This window comes from Pseudophryne corroboree, chromosome 1 (genome assembly GCF_028390025.1).
Source record: "Pseudophryne corroboree isolate aPseCor3 chromosome 1, aPseCor3.hap2, whole genome shotgun sequence".
NCBI classification, from domain to species: Eukaryota; Metazoa; Chordata; class Amphibia; order Anura; family Myobatrachidae; genus Pseudophryne; species Pseudophryne corroboree.
Window position 1 is genome coordinate 718879763 of NC_086444.1, and position 20338 is coordinate 718900100.

General features: G+C 43.5%; 1 protein-coding gene across 3 annotated transcripts in view; it reads left to right on the plus strand.

The window, feature by feature from the left end:
• The window catches only part of SMIM24 (small integral membrane protein 24), a 283770-nt gene that overhangs the window by 244400 nt on the left and 19032 nt on the right, over window positions 1-20338 (plus strand). For all 3 annotated transcript variants that reach the window (XM_063915468.1, XM_063915459.1, XM_063915450.1), the window contains one exon: window positions 18050-18085. In XM_063915468.1, the coding sequence (XP_063771538.1) occupies window positions 18050-18085 (36 nt within the window). The remainder of the gene's footprint in view (window positions 1-18049; window positions 18086-20338) is intronic.

A 20338-nucleotide genomic window follows, 5' to 3' on the forward strand; every position in this document is an offset into this window, starting at 1 on the left:
CAAGCATGGGCATTTAGGATACGAGAAGACGCAAGGGTTAGTCTCCGATCGATTCTTTTGGCCCTTTATGAACCATGACATCGATAAATTCTGCAGGACATGTGGAAACTGTATCCTCAGGAAAATATTACTGACCAAGTCCACTCCACTAGTGAACCCCCAGAGTGCTGGACCGCTGGAGTTGATCTGCATCGATTTCCTGACCTTGGAAGGTCCCGGTGGGCAAGATAGTCATATACTGGTGGTAACCAACCACTTCACCAGGTATGCCCAAGCTTATATAACTGTCAATCAAAAGGCCGTGACCATTGCTAAAACTTTATGGGACAAGTTTTTTCTCCACTACGGACTACCTGCCAGAATACATTCTGATCAGGGAAGGGAATTTGAGAGCTGGTTAATTAGAGAGTTATGCCACTTCTGTGGCATCCAAAAGTCCCGGACTACTCCCTATCATCCCCAAGGAGATCCTCAAGCTGAGCGTTTCAACCGGAACTTGTTGAACATGCTTGGTACGTTAAACTCCAAATGGAAACAGCAATGGAGCCGCCATGTATCTCCGCTAGTCCATGCCTATAATTGTACAAAGAATGAGGCCACTGGATACACCCCCTATTACCTCATGTTTGGCCGGGAAGCTAGGCTACCAATTGACGTCTGTTTAGGAACATAGATTAACACTACTTCGGCGTCCCACACACAGTACATTAAGCAGCTCAGGCAGCAACTAAAGGAATATAGAAAAACACAAAGGAGTGCGCTAACAACAGCAGCCTGTACTGGGAAGGTCAGTTCCCTGGATACTGGGGTGAAGATAAAAGAGAAATGTACTGGCGCTGGCTGGAATTCAATGTGAGATGAACGACTCAATACATGAAATTAAAAAAACATATTTAATAAACATTAATCAAAGAGAGGTTATCCTACCCCTCAAAGGTAAAACACAAACAATTTGTTGAATATAAAATGCGCTTTGTAGGATCCCACAGCATTAACCCTTTGAAATAAAAAGTCCACAGTTCCTGGCTAGGACGCTGTTCCACATTTGCCCACAAGTTCAATTAGGTAAGAATTGATATTACCAGACTGGATTCCAGATAGATTCCCTTAGGTCTTTCTTGCAGTTAGGACCAAGTAGCAGTAGGGATAAGTCCAGATCAAGGAATGAGCTTGTGTCGGAATTTTATCCTAGTGGATTCCAATGGGTCCAAATTTTGCCAGGAGGTGGATAAGGGTGCTGATGCTTGTAGTCCTACAGGTTAGGGCTCAACGCGTTTCGCTGGTCTGATGGATGCCAGCTTCATCAGGAGCATAAAGTCAGTGTCCCACCAGTGGGCTTTATATACCCTTAATAATTAGGGATCAGTTACACACACCTGTTGATTCTATTAACACATATTTGTGTACAATTCAAAAAACAGATATTCGTTCCCTACAGAAGGCAATCTTTTCAAAACAATTATTAAAATTATTTTTATTTGTAAAAACGAGTGCTCTAAGAGCTTATATTACATAAAGAAACATATAGAAGAGTCATGTCACGTGATCGTGATTGGTCACGTGAGATAGAGCCACAAATGGGCTCCGGGAATCAATGTTTGTAAACTCCCGCCCGAGGTCACATGACCGCGTCCGATCACGTGATCCCGGAAGTGTATGATGCGGTTCACGGGTCCGGATATACTGCAGCGCTCAATGGAGCGCATATGTCAAGAGAGAGATAGCTGCTGCGTTCCAAAGTAAGGAAGCGCTGCGCTGGTCTTACTGATTGAAATTTAGGCATGTTTAGTACACATAGATAGGAAAAGAGGTAAAGATCGACATGAGGGGCAATCACCCTATAGGTTAATCCATTTATATGAAATAATAAAAAAGAATATATATAATAATAAAGTAATATAATAATATAATAATATGATAATATAAATGAATATATATACACATATGTTTTTCTCACATCAAGGCATTATTACATATATATATGCGGATACCTATCCAAATAATAAAAAGAATATACATAATAATATTATAAATTTATAGTGCATGAGCCTCATCCTAATTTTGCTGCTGATCTCAAATTGCACATATCTCCACGGGGGTCATTTATCCAAAAGTAAATGTATGGAAGGGGTAAGAAGACGGTCAAAGGGGAAAGAAGAGTAGATCTTATTTAGCTATACGATAAACCGCATACATTTATTCATGATTCCTGTTGGAATACAGACATACCACCTGTAACATACTATAGTTATAAATTTAATAAGCGGGAAGTCAGGAAGCCAAGAGTAAATGAATATAATTCCACCATATGATGATATATCTGGAATGTATATGATATTAGATCATATTCATAGTCTTGATTTTATTTGTATGTCATAGGTTTCTTATATTCTCAAATTAACATTGGTGGTGAAGAAGGCAGGGATTATATATGTTAGTATACCAAGGAAATTATATATACACATACTCCAAAACGAGTTTGATGTAAATTCTCTAAAGCCCAGAATTATATTACCGTATTGTATTTAGCTCAATGTTCTCGTTTAACCCATCCGGGTGTAAAGAACCAAATTTCAAAATCCAATATACCTCCCTACAACAGAGTTTGTTGAACCTGTCCCCCCCTCTAGATGTGGGAGCGACATGCTCGACACAGATAAGGGACAAGCTGCTCGGATCCCCCATATGTGTCTGTGAAAAGTGTCTCGATACACTATGTTTTTCATATCTCCTCATAATCTTCCTGCGGTGCTCCATAAATCTAACATGCATCGGTCTTGTGGTTCTCCCCACATAATTAAGACCGCAACCGCAGGTTAGGAGATATATAACATAGTTGGTGTCACAGTTCATAAAAGTTTTCAGTTGGTATTGGTCATTGTTCCCTGGTAGGGTCAATGAGCACGTTTTTTTAGGCATATGGGTACACGTGGTGCATCGAGTTTTCCCACAGTTAAAACACCCAGTGGGTTTAGTCGGCAACCACATGCATCCCACAGATTTTTCCTTTTGTAATTTCATGGGATCCAAATACGAGGGAGCTAATATGGTTTTTAACGACTGATTTTTCTTAAAGACCACTAAAGGTTTGGAGGGAAGTATTTGGTTGAGGGTGCGATCTTGTTTAAGGACTCTATAATTTTTAGTAATAATCGATCGGATATCATGAGCCGAATTATTGTATTTACAAACAAAAGCTAATTGTCTTTCACTATTAACACTATCATCCTTTCCATTCTCAGAGAATGTATTTTTGATTTTAGTTTTAGGGGTAAGAAGTTTTGTCCTATCCATGTGATACACCTCGCTAAAGGCCTTTTGGAGAAGATGCTCAGGGTATTTTCTCTGCCGTAGGGAATCCATTAATTCATTCGCCTGTTTAGAAAAGGTTTCAATATTGGAACAGTTACGTCTGAGTCTCATCATTTGCCCCTTTGGGATGTTATGTTTCCAGGGGGCAAAGTGAGCACTCTCATAGTGCAAATACGATAGTGTATTTACAGACTTGGTGTAATTTGATGTGATATTTGATTGTCAAAAATCTCGAGGGTCACATCCAGAAAGTGTATGCGCTCACTACTGTGATCAAAGGTGAAAGATAGATTATGAGTGTTACGGTTAAGATGTGAAACAAAAGAAAGAATGCTGGATAAATCCCCATCCCAAATAATAAAAAGGTCATCTATATAACGGCCATAGAAGACCAGGTTCCCCTCCCAGTCGCCCCCCCACACAAGTGAATCCTCGAGGTCACCCATGTAGAGGTTGGCGTAACTGGGGGCGAACCTGGTCCCCATGGCCGTTCCCATCACCTGTAGGTAGTAGGTGGACAAAAATAAAAAATAGTTGTGAGACAAGATGAAGGAAATGGCCTGAAAAATGAAAGACTGGTGATCAGCACTGAGGTCTCCATCCAGGGCTAATTTTCTACGAATGACATCAAGTCCTGCTGAGTGAGGAATATGTGTGTACAAAGCTTGCACATCAAGTGTTAGGAAATGGTAATTTTCCTTCCACTGTATATTAGATATTTTGTTGAGGAAATCGGTGGTATCCCTGAGATAGGACCTCAGGGCTGATACACGTGTCTGAAGAAAGGAGTCAACATAAAAGGAAAGGTTAGAAGTGATAGAACCAATACCTGAGATGATAGGTCTCCCGGGAGGTGACGTGAGGGACTTGTGAATTTTAGGGAGAAAATAAAAGGTGGGAGAAACAGGAAAATGTGGTAATAGGAAGCCATACTCCTCCCTGGATATGACCCTCGACGAAAGTGCTGAATCCAGTAGATTTCTAATTTCTTTCAAGAAAGCCTCTGTGGGATTTCTCTCCAGAATTTTATAGAATTTTTGGTCACCTAATTGCCGGTTGGCCTCACTGATGTAATCCACCCTGTTCATGATCACAAGACCTCCACCCTTGTCAGCCTCCTTTATGACAAGGGTGTTGTCCTGTGTAAGATTCCTAAGTGCCCTTTTTTCCTCTCTGGATAGATTGGAAAAGGATTTTCTATTATTCTGTTTACGTCCTACTAGATCTTTAAAATCTTCTAGTGTTATCTTATAGAAGGATTCAATCGAGCTACTTTTAGCATGTATCAGAAAAAACTCAGATTTTTTCTTAAAGATAGTAGATTCTTTCCCATAATCATAGATTTTTTGTTGTTGAGAATCTCCCTCTACATGATTTTGCTCCCATAGTTCTTCCAATGAGGCTAGAAGGATGTCATCATTGGAATCCATTATTATGAGGAGATATGAAAAACATAGTGTATCGAGACACTTTTCACAGACACATATGGGGGATCCGAGCAGCTTGTCCCTTATCTGTGTCGAGCATGTCGCTCCCACATCTAGAGGGGGGGACAGGTTCAACAAACTCTGTTGTAGGGAGGTATATTGGATTTTGAAATTTGGTTCTTTACACCCGGATGGGTTAAACGAGAACATTGAGCTAAATACAATACGGTAATATAATTCTGGGCTTTAGAGAATTTACATCAAACTCGTTTTGGAGTATGTGTATATATAATTTCCTTGGTATACTAACATATATAATCCCTGCCTTCTTCACCACCAATGTTAATTTGAGAATATAAGAAACCTATGACATACAAATAAAATCAAGACTATGAATATGATCTAATATCATATACATTCCAGATATATCATCATATGGTGGAATTATATTCATTTACTCTTGGCTTCCTGACTTCCCGCTTATTAAATTTATAACTATAGTATGTTACAGGTGGTATGTCTGTATTCCAACAGGAATCATGAATAAATGTATGCGGTTTATCGTATAGCTAAATAAGATCTACTCTTCTTTCCCCTTTGACCGTCTTCTTACCCCTTCCATACATTTACTTTTGGATAAATGACCCCCGTGGAGATATGTGCAATTTGAGATCAGCAGCAAAATTAGGATGAGGCTCATGCACTATAAATTTATAATATTATTATGTATATTCTTTTTATTATTTGGATAGGTATCCACATATATATATGTAATAATGCCTTGATGTGAGAAAAACATATGTGTATATATATTCATTTATATTATCATATTATTATATTATTATATTACTTTATTATTATATATATTCTTTTTTATTATTTCATATAAATGGATTAACCTATAGGGTGATTGCCCCTCATGTCGATCTTTACCTCTTTTCCTATCTATGTGTACTAAACATGCCTAAATTTCAATCAGTAAGACCAGCGCAGCGCTTCCTTACTTTGGAACGCAGCAGCTATCTCTCTCTTGACATATGCGCTCCATTGAGCGCTGCAGTATATCCGGACCCGTGAACCGCATCATACACTTCCGGGATCACGTGATCGGACGCGGTCATGTGACCTCGGGCGGGAGTTTACAAACATTGATTCCCGGAGCCCATTTGTGGCTCTATCTCACGTGACCAATCACGATCACGTGACATGACTCTTCTATATGTTTCTTTATGTAATATAAGCTCTTAGAGCACTCGTTTTTACAAATAAAAATAATTTTAATAATTGTTTTGAAAAGATTGCCTTCTGTAGGGAACGAATATCTGTTTTTTGAATTGTACACAAATATGTGTTAATAGAATCAACAGGTGTGTGTAACTGATCCCTAATTATTAAGGGTATATAAAGCCCACTGGTGGGACACTGACTTTATGCTCCTGATGAAGCTGGCATCCATCAGACCAGCGAAACGCGTTGAGCCCTAACCTGTAGGACTACAAGCATCAGCACCCTTATCCACCTCCTGGCAAAATTTGGACCCATTGGAATCCACTAGGATAAAATTCCGACACAAGCTCATTCCTTGATCTGGACTTATCCCTACTGCTACTTGGTCCTAACTGCAAGAAAGACCTAAGGGAATCTATCTGGAATCCAGTCTGGTAATATCAATTCTTACCTAATTGAACTTGTGGGCAAATGTGGAACAGCGTCCTAGCCAGGAACTGTGGACTTTTTATTTCAAAGGGTTAATGCTGTGGGATCCTACAAAGCGCATTTTATATTCAACAAATTGATGTTCACAGGGACTAATGGAGTATAGTTATCGTTAGACAGATACCCGGTGACAAATGTGAATATATAACAATGCACCCTGAACTTGTGGGACTAAGCTGGCACGAGGGGACTGGAGAAATTCTTCTAGAAGCCTCCATGCCAGAAAAGTGTGTGCTCGTGTGTGGTGGGATGAGCAGGCAGAGCGAGGAGAAAAAGACCATTACCCGGAGAGAGGGGAGCTGGTGTGGTGACGCAGGAGAGGAGAGCCGTCGGCCCCTGGGAGCGGTGAGACCTGCCCAGCTGTAGACAAGATAGCCAGGGGAGCAGCGAGGACTGCTGACAAAATCCCCCTTACTGGAAGCAGAGGGAGGAGAGTGACGCGTCCTCCTGATTAATGCGGCTACAGCTGTAAACAGAGCGGTGGAGGACCATGCCACCCCGAGGGAGGAGCGGAGGGGAGCTGCGCCCACCGAGGCACCACAGCATAATAGTGAGTGACAAGTCCTTGCCCCTGATACTTGCCAAGGGAGTCAAGAACAGTCGCACCCACAGTACAGGGATACCCTAATGATAGCAGAACAGGATATCCATAGGAGGAATGGACTACACCTGGGGGACCCAGCATACAGGCACGGTAGCTAAGAAACACCAGTCCATAGTGCAGCCAGCCCAGGGAGGCCACTGGAAGGCATATCCATGGCACTCGAGGGGAGCCGAGAGTCAGCGTTTAATAGTGCCTTCCCCCTTGATGGGGTACTCAGATAAAGGCCGCCTGCCGGTGTGAGCGGGGAGCTAGAGAGACTATAGGGACGTAGCACTGCCCATCCTGGTTAACATGGAAAATCCTCAAGGCCGGTGACCCGCTCTTGTCAGATCTCAGTCTGAAAGCTATGGAGCTACACGTCCACTTTAGAGGCACCATAGCAGTTCATAGGGAGTTCACCAAACCCCTCCTACCTCCGGGCCCCCTGTGACCACCGAAGTTGCTCCGAGGGGGATAGACAGCTAATAACCACCCTATTGATAGCACTTATCCCTTTCCGGTAGAAAGGGAATCCAGACGGGAGCTTTGGGGGAACTGCTGAGAGCCGCTGCCCAGTACCAGCCCCAGCTAAACCACGGACCTGAGAACTGAGGGGATATATAGAGATCTCAACAGGGCCTAGGGATTGGCACTGTGTTGCTCAACATTGCTAAACTTTATCTTGGGCCCCAACTGTGCACCAACGTAGTATTCGCCTCAAGGAATAGTGGGGAATAACTACTGGATTAATTGACTAACTATATCAATATAGAGGCGACTCAGGGAGGCTTAGTCCTACTTATGGTCACAATTTTTTTCAATCCAGCAGGATATATTTTTTTGTAATGCATGCATGGGGAAGTGTATAGGAGTTGGGAAACTTTAGGATAGTCATAGACTGTTAATTATTGGTAACTGAATACATTACAACTGTTGAATGACACTGTCATGAAGTGGTTGAGTCTTGCTGTACAATAAATACTTACCAGAATACCGAATTCCAGTTGAAGACCTCCGTATAGGACCTGGAAAAGGAAAATTAACAAGCTGTGGTAAATGTAGATGTTAAATTATTACCTGAGTAAAGTGTTACAGTACATACCCTTTACTGGCTTTCCCAAGCAAGCCTAGAACCACGCTTGGGTGGAGGCACGCCTAGTCTAACCTTAGAGTAACCCCCATAACACCAGGTCTTAGTGAGGGGGGAGGGGTAACATATATATATATATATATATATATATCCATATAAGAAATGGCACTCAGAGTCGACATTGTCAGCAAAGAACAAAACTGTATTGAGGTTGAGTACTTTCGGGGACAGCACCCCGTCCTCAGAACCTTACAGCAGATAAGACAGATACAAATTGACACACTTACCCACTTTTTAAATCCCCTAGCTCCAATCCGCTCCGTTCATACTTCCCGCGCCGTAGCGGGCGTCCGCAGCTGGGACCCGGCAGGCGTAACATACATCCGACGTTAAGTGGTCCCGTCGTCATGGAAATCAACAGGCTTGCGTGCCACCTAGAGCAAGCAGCCTGCGTTCCAAGATCTCCGGTCCCACTCTCGACTGTCACTGCACAGACGGCTCCCATTACTGCAAAGATCACAGCGCTGACCACGGGGGGTTTGAACAGGAGATGGACAAAGCCCTGCACCAAAACATACACCTAGTAATGACGTATACCAACATATAAAACATATAAAACATTCAAATATACAAAAATACAAAAATGTGACATATAAACTAAAAAGACAATCGATAGCAGCACTGCGGTAGAAACTGTCACCTCACACACGGGGAATGCTCCTGACAATCAGGGACATCCCCGTACATGTGGGGGGGGGCAATACAAAGATCATACATCACAATCACATATTATAAGCAATAATTCATGCCCGCCAGTCCACAAGAGGACAGCTCATGGGTCTCACCACAAAGAATACCACTATCAATCGCAGATAAATAGCCACCCAAAGAAGAGGGAACAATTAATACAGCCGAGGAGAAACCTCAGAGGCTAAGTCAAACTGTTCCAATTTATCTTATCATTAAGCCCCCTGGCTTAATAGTACCCAGCCTCACTATCCAACGGGATTCTTTAATCAATAACGCCTTAGCCCTGTCACCCCCTCGAAGTGATACCGGTACATGATCTATCATAAAATATCTGATATCATCTAGTTTATGCTTGAATTCCTTGAAATGACGAGGAACCGGTTGATCAATATCTTTTCCGGCTAATGATAAACGAATCGCTGATCTATGCGCATTCATACGTTCCTTGAACTTACGGGTAGTCTGTCCTACATAGAACAACCCACAAGGACAGACCACCACGTAGAGCACAAAAGACATGTTACAGGTTAAAACAAACCTCATATCGTACATCCTGTCCACATGTGGATGTTTGAACTTGCATGGAACGATAAAGCGACAGGTGGTACAGTCGTTACATGAGTAACACCCAAACGGTTTCCTATACACATTAGGGGTCTGTGGTAAATTCCGACCTGTTATGTCCGTGTGGACAAGTAGGTCTTTAAGGTTACTACCTCGTCTAAAGGCCGCCACCGGCCTTTTGCCCCTAAACATAGGAAGTTCATTATCAGAGCTCACAATAGGCCACAAAGCTTTGGTGGCCTGCTTGATTACCGGAATCGCCACTGTGTAGTCACTGGCCCACGGGAGGATCTGATCTTGATTCCTTATACATGGGCTTAATAATTCAGATCTAGACATGTTCAACACCCTAGACTTTTGTGCCAAAAGAGTCTTCCTCTCATATCCCCGAACCAAAAATTTATCAACTACTTTATCAAGTTCCAAAGGAACAGTAGATACATCACTAGAAATGCGAGCAACTCGCATCATTTGGGAGAGTGGTAAACCTTGTTTTAAAGCTGTTGGGTGGTGACTAGATGCTACCAATAACGTATTTCTGTCGGTCACTTTTGTATATACCTCTGTAGTGAATCGATTGTTTGATAATATCACATGTACATCCAAGAAGTTCACATCCGTATTACTTGACGTGTATGTGAACTTGATTGGGGTGTCCAAACCATTAATTTCCACCATCATATTATCAAATTCCTGTTGACCACCTGTCCATAAAAGGAACACGTCGTCTATGTAGCGCTTATAGAGCAGGATGTTCCCCCCATACCGACTGTTTTGGAAGAACATCTGACTCTCAAGCGCAAACATAAACACATTCGCATAGGAAGGTGCTACGGGCGAACCCATAGCACACCCCCTTAGCTGCAAATAGAAACAACCGTCAAAAATAAAATAATTCCGGCATAATGTCAACTCGAGCAATTGCATAAATAAGGCATGTTCAAACTCCTCCTGCGGAACACAAGACTGTATAAATCCCCTCATAGCATCAAGTCCCCCCTCATGGGGAATACTGGTGTATAAACTACTAATGTCCAAACAACACAGTAATGTTCCAGAGGGGACATCCTGAAAATCATCTTAAAGCTTCAGAAATGTAGTAGTGTCCCTAAGGAAAGTGTCCTGAGCCATGAGATGGGGTTGTAATGTCACAAGACAGAAAATTGCCACCTATGAGAGGGAGCACAAGAGTACACTGGAGGAGGACACCAGTTGCAATTGGCTGCAGAGACTGGAATCCCAGTTTGACCAATATCGTAGGGAGCTCCTGAAGTTTAAGAGGAGTAAAAGGTTTGCAGTGGATGCCGACTACGATGAGAATCGTGTATACAATTGGCTTGCCGGGGGTGGTAACCAAGGTAACTCTATTTCCTTGTCTAAACGTAGACCATGGCAGAGGAATAGATCTAATCAACGTAATACTGAAATAAGATCAAGCACTGACAGTGACTTTGTGGTCTCCGAATCCGATGAGGGTAACAGGTCTGGTGCAGTCCCTTTAGGTGCAGCAAAAAAGGATACTTTAAAGACCAAAGACGACCTCCCACCTGTCGGGGTGGCCAGAACCAAAGGGACCAGAAAAGTACAAGACAAGAAAAAAACTTAATTTTCAATCTATCTGATCGGACTCTAACCCAGCTAGAACTGCAAGTCCTTAACAGGGGCCTCAGTTTTGTGCCTACAAATTTCTTTAATGAGTTTAATTGGAAGCGAGATCTTCATCAGTTTTCACGGAAACTGAGACTCAAAGAACATTTTCATGGGAAGCAGTTCGATAGTGGTAACCCAGTTTTTTCTTCTTTTTTGAAAAACTCATCAAGATCAACGTTTGACCCCGTTTCACACAATCCATCCATTAGAACATTCAGTAGATTATTGGATGAATCTGTTAATAAATTACTCAGGTACCACATCAGATTAGACCTAATCTATCCAAGGCTGAGTTTAGGGCATTGCAACAGCTTAAATCTTATGAGGACATTACGATTAGGCCTGCTGACAAGGGGGGCGCTATAGTCGTCCAAAATTTGGGGGACTATAAAATTGAAGTATTGTCGCAACTATCTGATCAATCTATATATAAGAAACTATAGTGTGACCCCACTGACAAATTTCAGAGTGAATTGTTCTCTATTCTCAAGGAGGCGTTTCAAAGTCACAAAATTACCAGTAAGATCTTTGAAGTATTATGTGTGAAGTACCCTAGAGTCCCAGTACTCTATACGATTCCCAAATTACATAAGGATAGCCAGAAACCCCCTGGTAGGCCGATTATTTCAGCTAGAGATTCCCTATATACGACTGTCTCTCAGCTTTTGGACTGTGTATTACAACCCCATCTCATGGCTCAGGACACTTTCCCGTAAGGACACTACTACATTTCTGAAGCTTTTAGATGATTTTCAGGATGTCCCCTCTGGAACATTACTGTGTTATTTGGACATTAGTAGTTTATACACCAGTATTCCCCATGAGGGGGGACTTGATGCTATGAGGGGATTTATACAGTCTTGTGTTCCGCAGGAGGAGTTTGACCATGCCTTATTTATGCAATTGCTTGAGTTGACATTATGCCGTAATTATTTTATTTTTGACGGTTGTTTCTATTTGCAGCTAAGGGGGTGTGCTATGGGTTCACCCGTAGCACCTTCCTATGCGAATGTGTTTATGTTTGCGCTTGAGAGTCGGATGTTCTTCCAAAACAGTCAGTATGGGGGCAACATCCTGCTCTATAAGTGCTACATAGACGATGTGTTCCTTTCATGGACAGGTGGTCAACAGGAATTTGATAATATGATGGTGGAAATTAATGGTTTGGACACCCCAATCAAGTTCACATACACGTCAAGTAATACGGATGTGAACTTCTTGGATGTACATGTGATATTATCAAAAAATCGATTCACTACAGAGGTATATACAAAAGTGACCGACAGAAATACGTTATTGGTAGCATCTAGTCACCACCCAACGGCTTTAAAACAAGGTTTACCACTCTCCCAAATGATGCGAGTTGCTCGCATTTCTAGTGATGTATCTACTGTTCCTTTGGAACTTGATAAAGTAGTTGATAAATTTTTGGTTCGGGAATATGAGAGGTAGACTCTTTTGGCACAAAAGTCTAGGGTGTTGAACATGTCTAGATCTGAATTATTAAGCCCATGTATAAGGAATCAAGATCAGATCCTCCCGTGGGCCAGTGACTACACAGTGGCGAGTCCGGTAATCAAGCAGGCCACCAAAGCCTTGTGGCCTATTGTGAGCTCTGATAGTGAACTTCCTATGTTTAGGGGCAAAAGGCCGGTGGCGGCCTTTAGACGAGGTAGTAACCTTAAAGACCTACTTGTCTACACGGAGATAACAGGTCGGAATTTACCACAGACCCATAATGTGTATAGGAAACCGTTTGGGTGTTACTCATGTAACGACTGTACCACCTGTCGCTTTATCGTTCCATGCACTAAGTTCAAACATCCACATGTGGACAGGATGTACGATATGAGGTTTGTTTTAACCTGTAACATGTCTTTTGTGGTCTACGTGGTGGTCTGTCCTTGTGGGTTGTTCTATGTAGGACAGACCACCCGTAGGTTCAAGGAACGTATGAATGCGCATAGATCAGCGATTCGTTTATTATTAGCCGGAAAAGATATTGATCAACCGGTTCCTCGTCATTTCAAGGAATTCAAGCATAAACTAGATGATATCAGATATTTTATGATAGATCATGTACCGGTGTCACTTCGAGGGGGTGACAGGGCTAAGGCGTTATTGATTAAAGAATCCCGTTGGATAGTGAGGCTGGGTACTATTAAGCCAGGGGGCTTAAAGATAAGATAAATTGGAACAGTTTGACTTAGCCTCTGAGGTTTCTCCTCAGCTGTATTAATTGTTCCCTCTTCTTTGGGTGGCTATTTATCTGCGATTGATAGTGGTATTCTTTGTGGTGAGACCCATGAGCTGTCCTCTTGTGGACTGGCGGGCATGAATTATTGCTTATAATATGTGATTGTGATGTATGATCTTTGTATTGCCCCCCCACATGTACGGGGATGTCCCTGATTGTCAGGAGCATTCCCCGTGTGTGAGGTGACAGTTTCTACCGCAGTGCTGCTATCGATTGTCTTTTTAGTTTATATGTCACATTTTTGTATTTTTGTATATTTGAATGTTTTATATGTTTTATATGTTGGTATATGTCATTACTAGGTGTATGTTTTGGTGGAGGGCTTTGTCCATCTCCTGTTTAAACCCCCCGTGGTCAGCGCTGTGATCTCTGCAGTAATGGGAGCCGTCTGTGCAGTGACAGTCGAGAGTGGGACCGGAGATCTTGGAACGCAGGCTGCTTGCTCTAGGTGGCACGCAAGCCTGTTGATTTCCATGACGACGGGACCACTTCCGTCGGATGTACGTTACGCCTGCCGGGTCCCAGCTGCGGACGTCCACTGCGGCGCGGGAAGTATGAACGGAGCGGATTGGAGCTAGGGGATTTAAAAAGTGGGTAAGTGTGTCAATTTGTATCTGTCTCATCTGCTGTAAGGTTCTGAGGACGGGGTGCTGTCCCCGAAAGTACTCAACCTCAATACAGTTTTGTTCTTTGCTGACAATGTCGACTCTGAGTGCCATTTCTTATATGGAGATGTGAATCGGATTATGCTGCACCAGAGCACACTGTTTTTGGACAAGTGAGTGCCGGCAATATATGGATTTATATATATATATATATATATATATATATATATAGTCTACCGTTGGTTGTCAGGGAGGGAGCCCGGCAACCACAAACCGTACAATTACAGGTCCAGAAATAGTTGGCGCAGACGGAGGGAGGAGGTACCGAGGGAAGCCGCAACATCCAACAGTGACAGCGACTTTGCTATAGTCGACTCTGAGGGCCCCCCTGATCGCAACAGTGCCCCTTTAGGGGTGTCGCCTGCCGTTTTGGCAGGCACAAGAACAAGAGGACGCCCACCCGCAGGGGCAAACAAAACACGAGGATCCAAAAATGTCTCAACCAAAAAGAAAACGTAATCTACAACCTCTCAGACCGCCAACTCAGTGACCTGAAGAATAAGGTCCTCAACTATGGGTTATCGTTTGTACCAACTAACAGGTTTGACGATTTGAACTGGCAAATGGAACTTTACAAATTCACACGTAAGCTTCGCTTACAGGAATACTTTCAAGACCAGTCCCCCACACCATCCAATGAGCCACATCACACCTTCATCAGCTCCGTACGGGAATCCAAATTTGATTCGATCTCTACCAATTCATCCATCAGGACTTTCACTCGACTTGTGGACAACTCAGTGTCCAGATATACAGCAGCTACCAGGAACACCCATTATAATCTGTCACGTTCAGAACACAAGGCGCTCAAACAATTGGGGGAATATAGGGACATAGTGATCCGCCCCGCTGACAATGGAGGCGGTATCGTAATCATGAATTTAACATATTACAAAAAGGAGGCATACCGACAGCTCGCTGACGACCAAGTGTATAAACCATTACTTACAGATCCGACTATACAATACAAAAAGGAAGTCGACAATGTCCTGGACACGGCAGCCACAGCTGGTTTATTATCTGCCAAGTTATGCTCCGCACTCAAACAGGAGTTCCCGGTGGTACCCATTCTGTTTATGGTGCCTAAGATCCATAACAGTCTGGACCATCCGCCGGGCAGGCCGATCATTTCAGCGCACAAGTCACTTTATCAGGCCATTTCCATCTTCCTGGACAGCATGCTACAAAAACTTATATGTCAACAACCCCTTTACATTAAGGACACCACCAGTTTTCTCAATCAGTTGATGTCAATAACGACGATACCACCTGGCACATTGATTTGCACAGTAGACATTTGCAGTCTTTACACAAGCATCCCCCACAGTCAGGGCTTAGCGGCCATGAAGCAGTTTCTGGTCCGCACAGATATGACATCCTTAGACCACACTTTGTTTCTGACATTATTGGAGATAACGCTTACACGCAATTACTTCTTATTTGACGGAAGATTTTATCGCCAAGTAAGCGGTTGTGCCATGGGAAGTAATGTTTCTCCATCCTTCGCTAATGTCTTCATGCTAGCTGAGGAACAACTGATGTTTTTTAATAACAACGATTTTGCCCAGCACATATTATATTATTCAAGATTCATAGACGACATATTCATCCTTTGGACGGGGGGCAAAGAGAAATTTGAATCCCTCATACAGTCCATTAACAACAGGAACTCACCAATTAGAGTGACAGCCCAGAGTGACTTCAAGAAATTAAATTATTTGGATGTCAATGTATCTATTACCAGCGAAGGCATACACACAGATGTATACCATAACCCCACGGACAAAAATACGTTATTACGATATAACAGTCATCATCCAGTGGCCCTAAAGAAAGGTCTACCCAAGTCTCAATACATCCGGGCAGCCAGAATTACCAGTAACCCCTGTGAATTAAAGGGAGCACTCTCGGATGTAACTAAGCGTTTTGTCGACAGGGTATATAGTCCAGGTCAGTTACGGATACACGAAGATGAAGTGGCAGCGATGAACAGGCATGACTTACTAAAACAGAAGCCCAAAAAGAACTCACAGATCCTACCGTTTGTATCCCAATACAACACGTCTAGTCCAGTAATTCTAAGGGCCCTCAAAGCCCTATGGCCAGTAGTGACTACAGATGAAACTCTGACTTCTTTACGAAAGAAACGACCTATGATGTGTTATTCTAGGGGTAAAAGCATCAAAGACTATGTTGTACATTCCGACATCACGAATTTCAATGTCACACCAACGACAACATTCTTGTCCAAACCATCGGGCTGTTATAAATGCCTCGGATGTGAGACATGTAAATATATGACCCCAGGATCATCATTCGTTTCGAGTTCTACAAACAGAGCTTATACCATACGTCACACTCTCACGTGTACCACATCCCACATTGTGTATTTGATCACTTGCCCTTGTAAACTCCAATACGTGGGCAAGACGGGGTGCAATGCAAGGGAACGTTTTGCCATGCATAGATCTGCAGTGAAAGCCGCGCTTAGCAACAAGAAATCCGAACAACCGGTAGCTAGGCATTACACGGAAAAAAAACACTCTCTCAGTGATTTACGTTTTCAAATTATTGACCACATACCAAAAAACCTGAGAGGGGGGGACAGAGCCGGTAAATTCCTGAGACTAAAGGCCAAATGGCAATTCAAGTTGGACACTGTGTGGACCAAGGGCCTCAATGATAGGATCCAATGGAGTGTTTTTTGACATGATTCCAGTTGTTGACATGCTAACCCTGATGTTTCCGATTCATTCCTCACACATTGCCTATCATTACCCATACATGTGATAGAAACAGGTCCGTGAGCCCATCACTGTAGAGACATCCCCATGCATTCTCAGGATTCTATTGTCATAGAATGTCATATACATGATTTATACCACAGCACCATATATTGACCCAGCACGATTGGGACATAGTTGTTTACGGTTGCACTTCCAAGAGCCTTGGGGTTCATGAGACATCCCCCGTGCCTTTAATTTCGATAATTTACCACACGGTAATGAAGGTAATTACAAATTAGTTTTCATATACTTGACACTACATAGATTCACTAAGACACTTGGAGCTTCAATTTGTATGCACACTTTTTTCCTACAGCTCTGGTCAGTGACCGCTGACGTCACGGTAACACGGATGGCCTTGGTTGTCATGACTACGGCGGAGAGCTTCCCCGGCACCGCAGTTTGGATGTTGCCATGGTGACGTCCCGGATTCCCGAGACGCAGCGTGATCACATGACCAGAGCGTCACACACGTCACACCAGCCAGGACGGAAGCGATAGGCTTCCTGATTCGTAGCTGTTCTTCTTCTCCTCTCACATAAAGGTATTTGTTTTTTCATATTATTCACTTTCTGTTTGTTCACCTTGACAAAGGGGCGGTTGTGCCCCGAAACGTTGGAATGCTATATTGGACACATTAAAGCACATGCTGATTTTACAGTTTTGACATTTGTCCAGTCTCTGAGTGCCGCTGATTGGAGGTGGTTACCACACATATATATATATATATATATACACAGATGTAACCTCGTTGCTGCATGCATACACATCATGGCAAGCTGCAGCGTACGCCATGCTGCAACTACTCATAGCTGGCGTTTGCTCCATAGAAGTCTATGGTGTCGTGTATGCACACACATCACAGTCACGAGCACGCTAATCATGCCTTCCATGCTGCAATGCATAACATTATTGTTTGAATAATAATAATAATTATGGTGCAGAATCAGGAGAACACAAGGACGCCAGATCCCTGCCTTCTTGGTGGCAGCTCAGTCGTGTATTTATTGTGAGTGCATGAACAGTAACTCCAGATTGGGGTGCTTGGTTTGTGACAGAATTGCAGACATAAAAACTGAAGAGCTAAAACATTTGGATATCTCAATGCCAAGGACAAGTAATAAAAAGATATTTGGTCCATGTACAGGCTATATTATTATATGTTTAAAAAAATAATTGTGAAGCATAATAGTATTAAGAGAAATTATTTTATGAACCTTTCCACTTCATTCATTTTTCTATTTTCCAGGGAAGAACATGCTAAAGAAGAAAATAATATAGAAAGGTAATGCAATATTTATCACCATGGATTACTTGATAAACCTACCACTGTCTTTATATTATAATGGGACATTTCAAAATTGGAAATGTAATAACAACTGAACGTTTTTGGACTATATGATAAGCTTGTAATTAAAATAAGAAAATAGTAACTGAAGGATATGCACACAGGTTTCAGACAACTATTTACCTTGTATCATTTAATGGACATTGTGTTTACATTTTACACATAAAAATTCGTACAAATTCAAAAAGAGGGCATGGCCACGGGTAAAGTGGCGTGGCCACGCCCGTTTTCTATACTTTCTATGGAAGTTTGGAGAGCCAAAAATCGGTACATACCATAACAAAAAGGTACTGTACCTGCCAAAAAGGTACAGCTGGAGGGTATGCCACTGAATCTGCAGCAAGTCTCTGCACTGTTGATAGGGGGGGGGGGGGGAACAAACCTTTTACTGCAGCATCCTATGTCCTGCTGCCAGTCCACCTGCCCCCTCCTGCATCAACAATCCCCACTCCCTAGCCGCAGCGCAGGTGGAGAAAAAGCTGCTGCGGCCACCGGCATAGATGTGTATGAAAGCGTTGCAGCGGAAGTCTTTCATAGCCCTCCCTGCGCCGCATACTCTCTGAGCCCCGGAGCCTCCTCTGCGCGTGATGTCACAGAAGTGCCTCCCCACCACAGCCGCGCCCAGATCCCGCTCACACCGCTGCAAGGTGCTTTGACCTCTTAACCATCGCCCTGACTCCACAACACAGCCCCTGGGCTGCCAGCCTGGAAGCCCCGAGATGGCTCATGTAACGGATAGAGTGGGTGATATCGCGGAGGCTAATGTCTGGATGCTGAATCAATGTAAAAGGTGACAGTGCAGTGGGTGTGTCACTGACACTGCACTCTCACCTTTTACATTGCTTCAGCCAGTCAGTCAGTTCTGCCAGCCAGTCACTATTGTTAGCACCGGTGTCCCAAAGTGCCGCATTACAGGGAAGTAGACGCACTAAATAAACTACAGCTCCCAGCAGCCCTTAGTGCCGAAGCATTCCGGCCCTTAGGGCTGCTGGGAGCTGCAGTTTATTGAGTGCATCTTCTTCCCTGTAATGCAGGGCGTTGGGACACTGCCGCTAACAATAGTGACTGGCTGCTTGGCTGCTGTGTGAGTCTCCGGGAGAACCACTGCCAAAGGGAGGACAGCAGCTTAGCTGCTTCTAGGAGGAGAAGCAGGAGAAGTATTACCCACCCCTCCCCCACTCACAGTACCTCTGGGCCCCATCCGTGGCACCCCCACACCCCCCCCTCCTGCACCCACGGTGGCTCCGGACCCCCTCCCCCACCCACAGCACCCCGCACCTCCCCCACCTGCTGCACCACCGCAGCTGCCCCTCCCCCACCCACGGCATCCCTGCAACTGCTCCTCCTCCACTCGCAATGGCTCCGGAAACCCACCCGCAGCACCCATGCACTCTCGCCCACCCATGGCACCACTGCACCAGCCCCTCTCCCACACGCGGCATCCACGCAACCGCCCCTCCCCCACACGCAGCAACCCCAGCCCCCTCCGCGTCTCCCGCGCACCCGCCACTCCCCCAACCACAGCACCTACTAGGGGATTCATCAGGCCCTGGGTGCACTGTTCACGCCGCTGCAAGGTGCTTTGACCTCTTAACCAGCGCACCCCTTTGTCCATGCAATATTTAACCACTCACACAATTATGATTAGAGGTAATACTCCATATTACAAAAATATTGCATGCCACGGGTGTGCAAGGGTTAAGGGGGCGTAGCCCCATACGATGGTGTGAAGAGTGCCCGTAGGGCGCAATGAATCACCTAGTAATGAAATATTGCCTTACACACCTAGTAAACTAGTATATGCTCTATGTTTTCTTTTGCTTCTTGTTGCACAGAGAAGCTAACGAACAGAAAAATGGTGGTTGCAAGGTCCACTAGTAAAGTTTAAAATGTAAAACATAACTTTTATTAATAACTAGTAAAATCACAAAAATCCCCACAAAACAAACCAATAAATTAGCAAAATAATAGTTAAAATAAAAGTTTTAACAAAAATATCCCAACGCCCTATCAAAGCAGCTGGAGAGGGTTTGTCAGACTCAGACTTGAAGCAATAAAATGTGTCGGTGGTACCAGCGCTTGAGTTCCAGAGTTGTTAGTCTGAAACATATATACATGATGGATCAAGTAAAAAAACGATAGATTTATATAGATATAATTTAGAGAAAAAGAAATGGCACAATATATCTG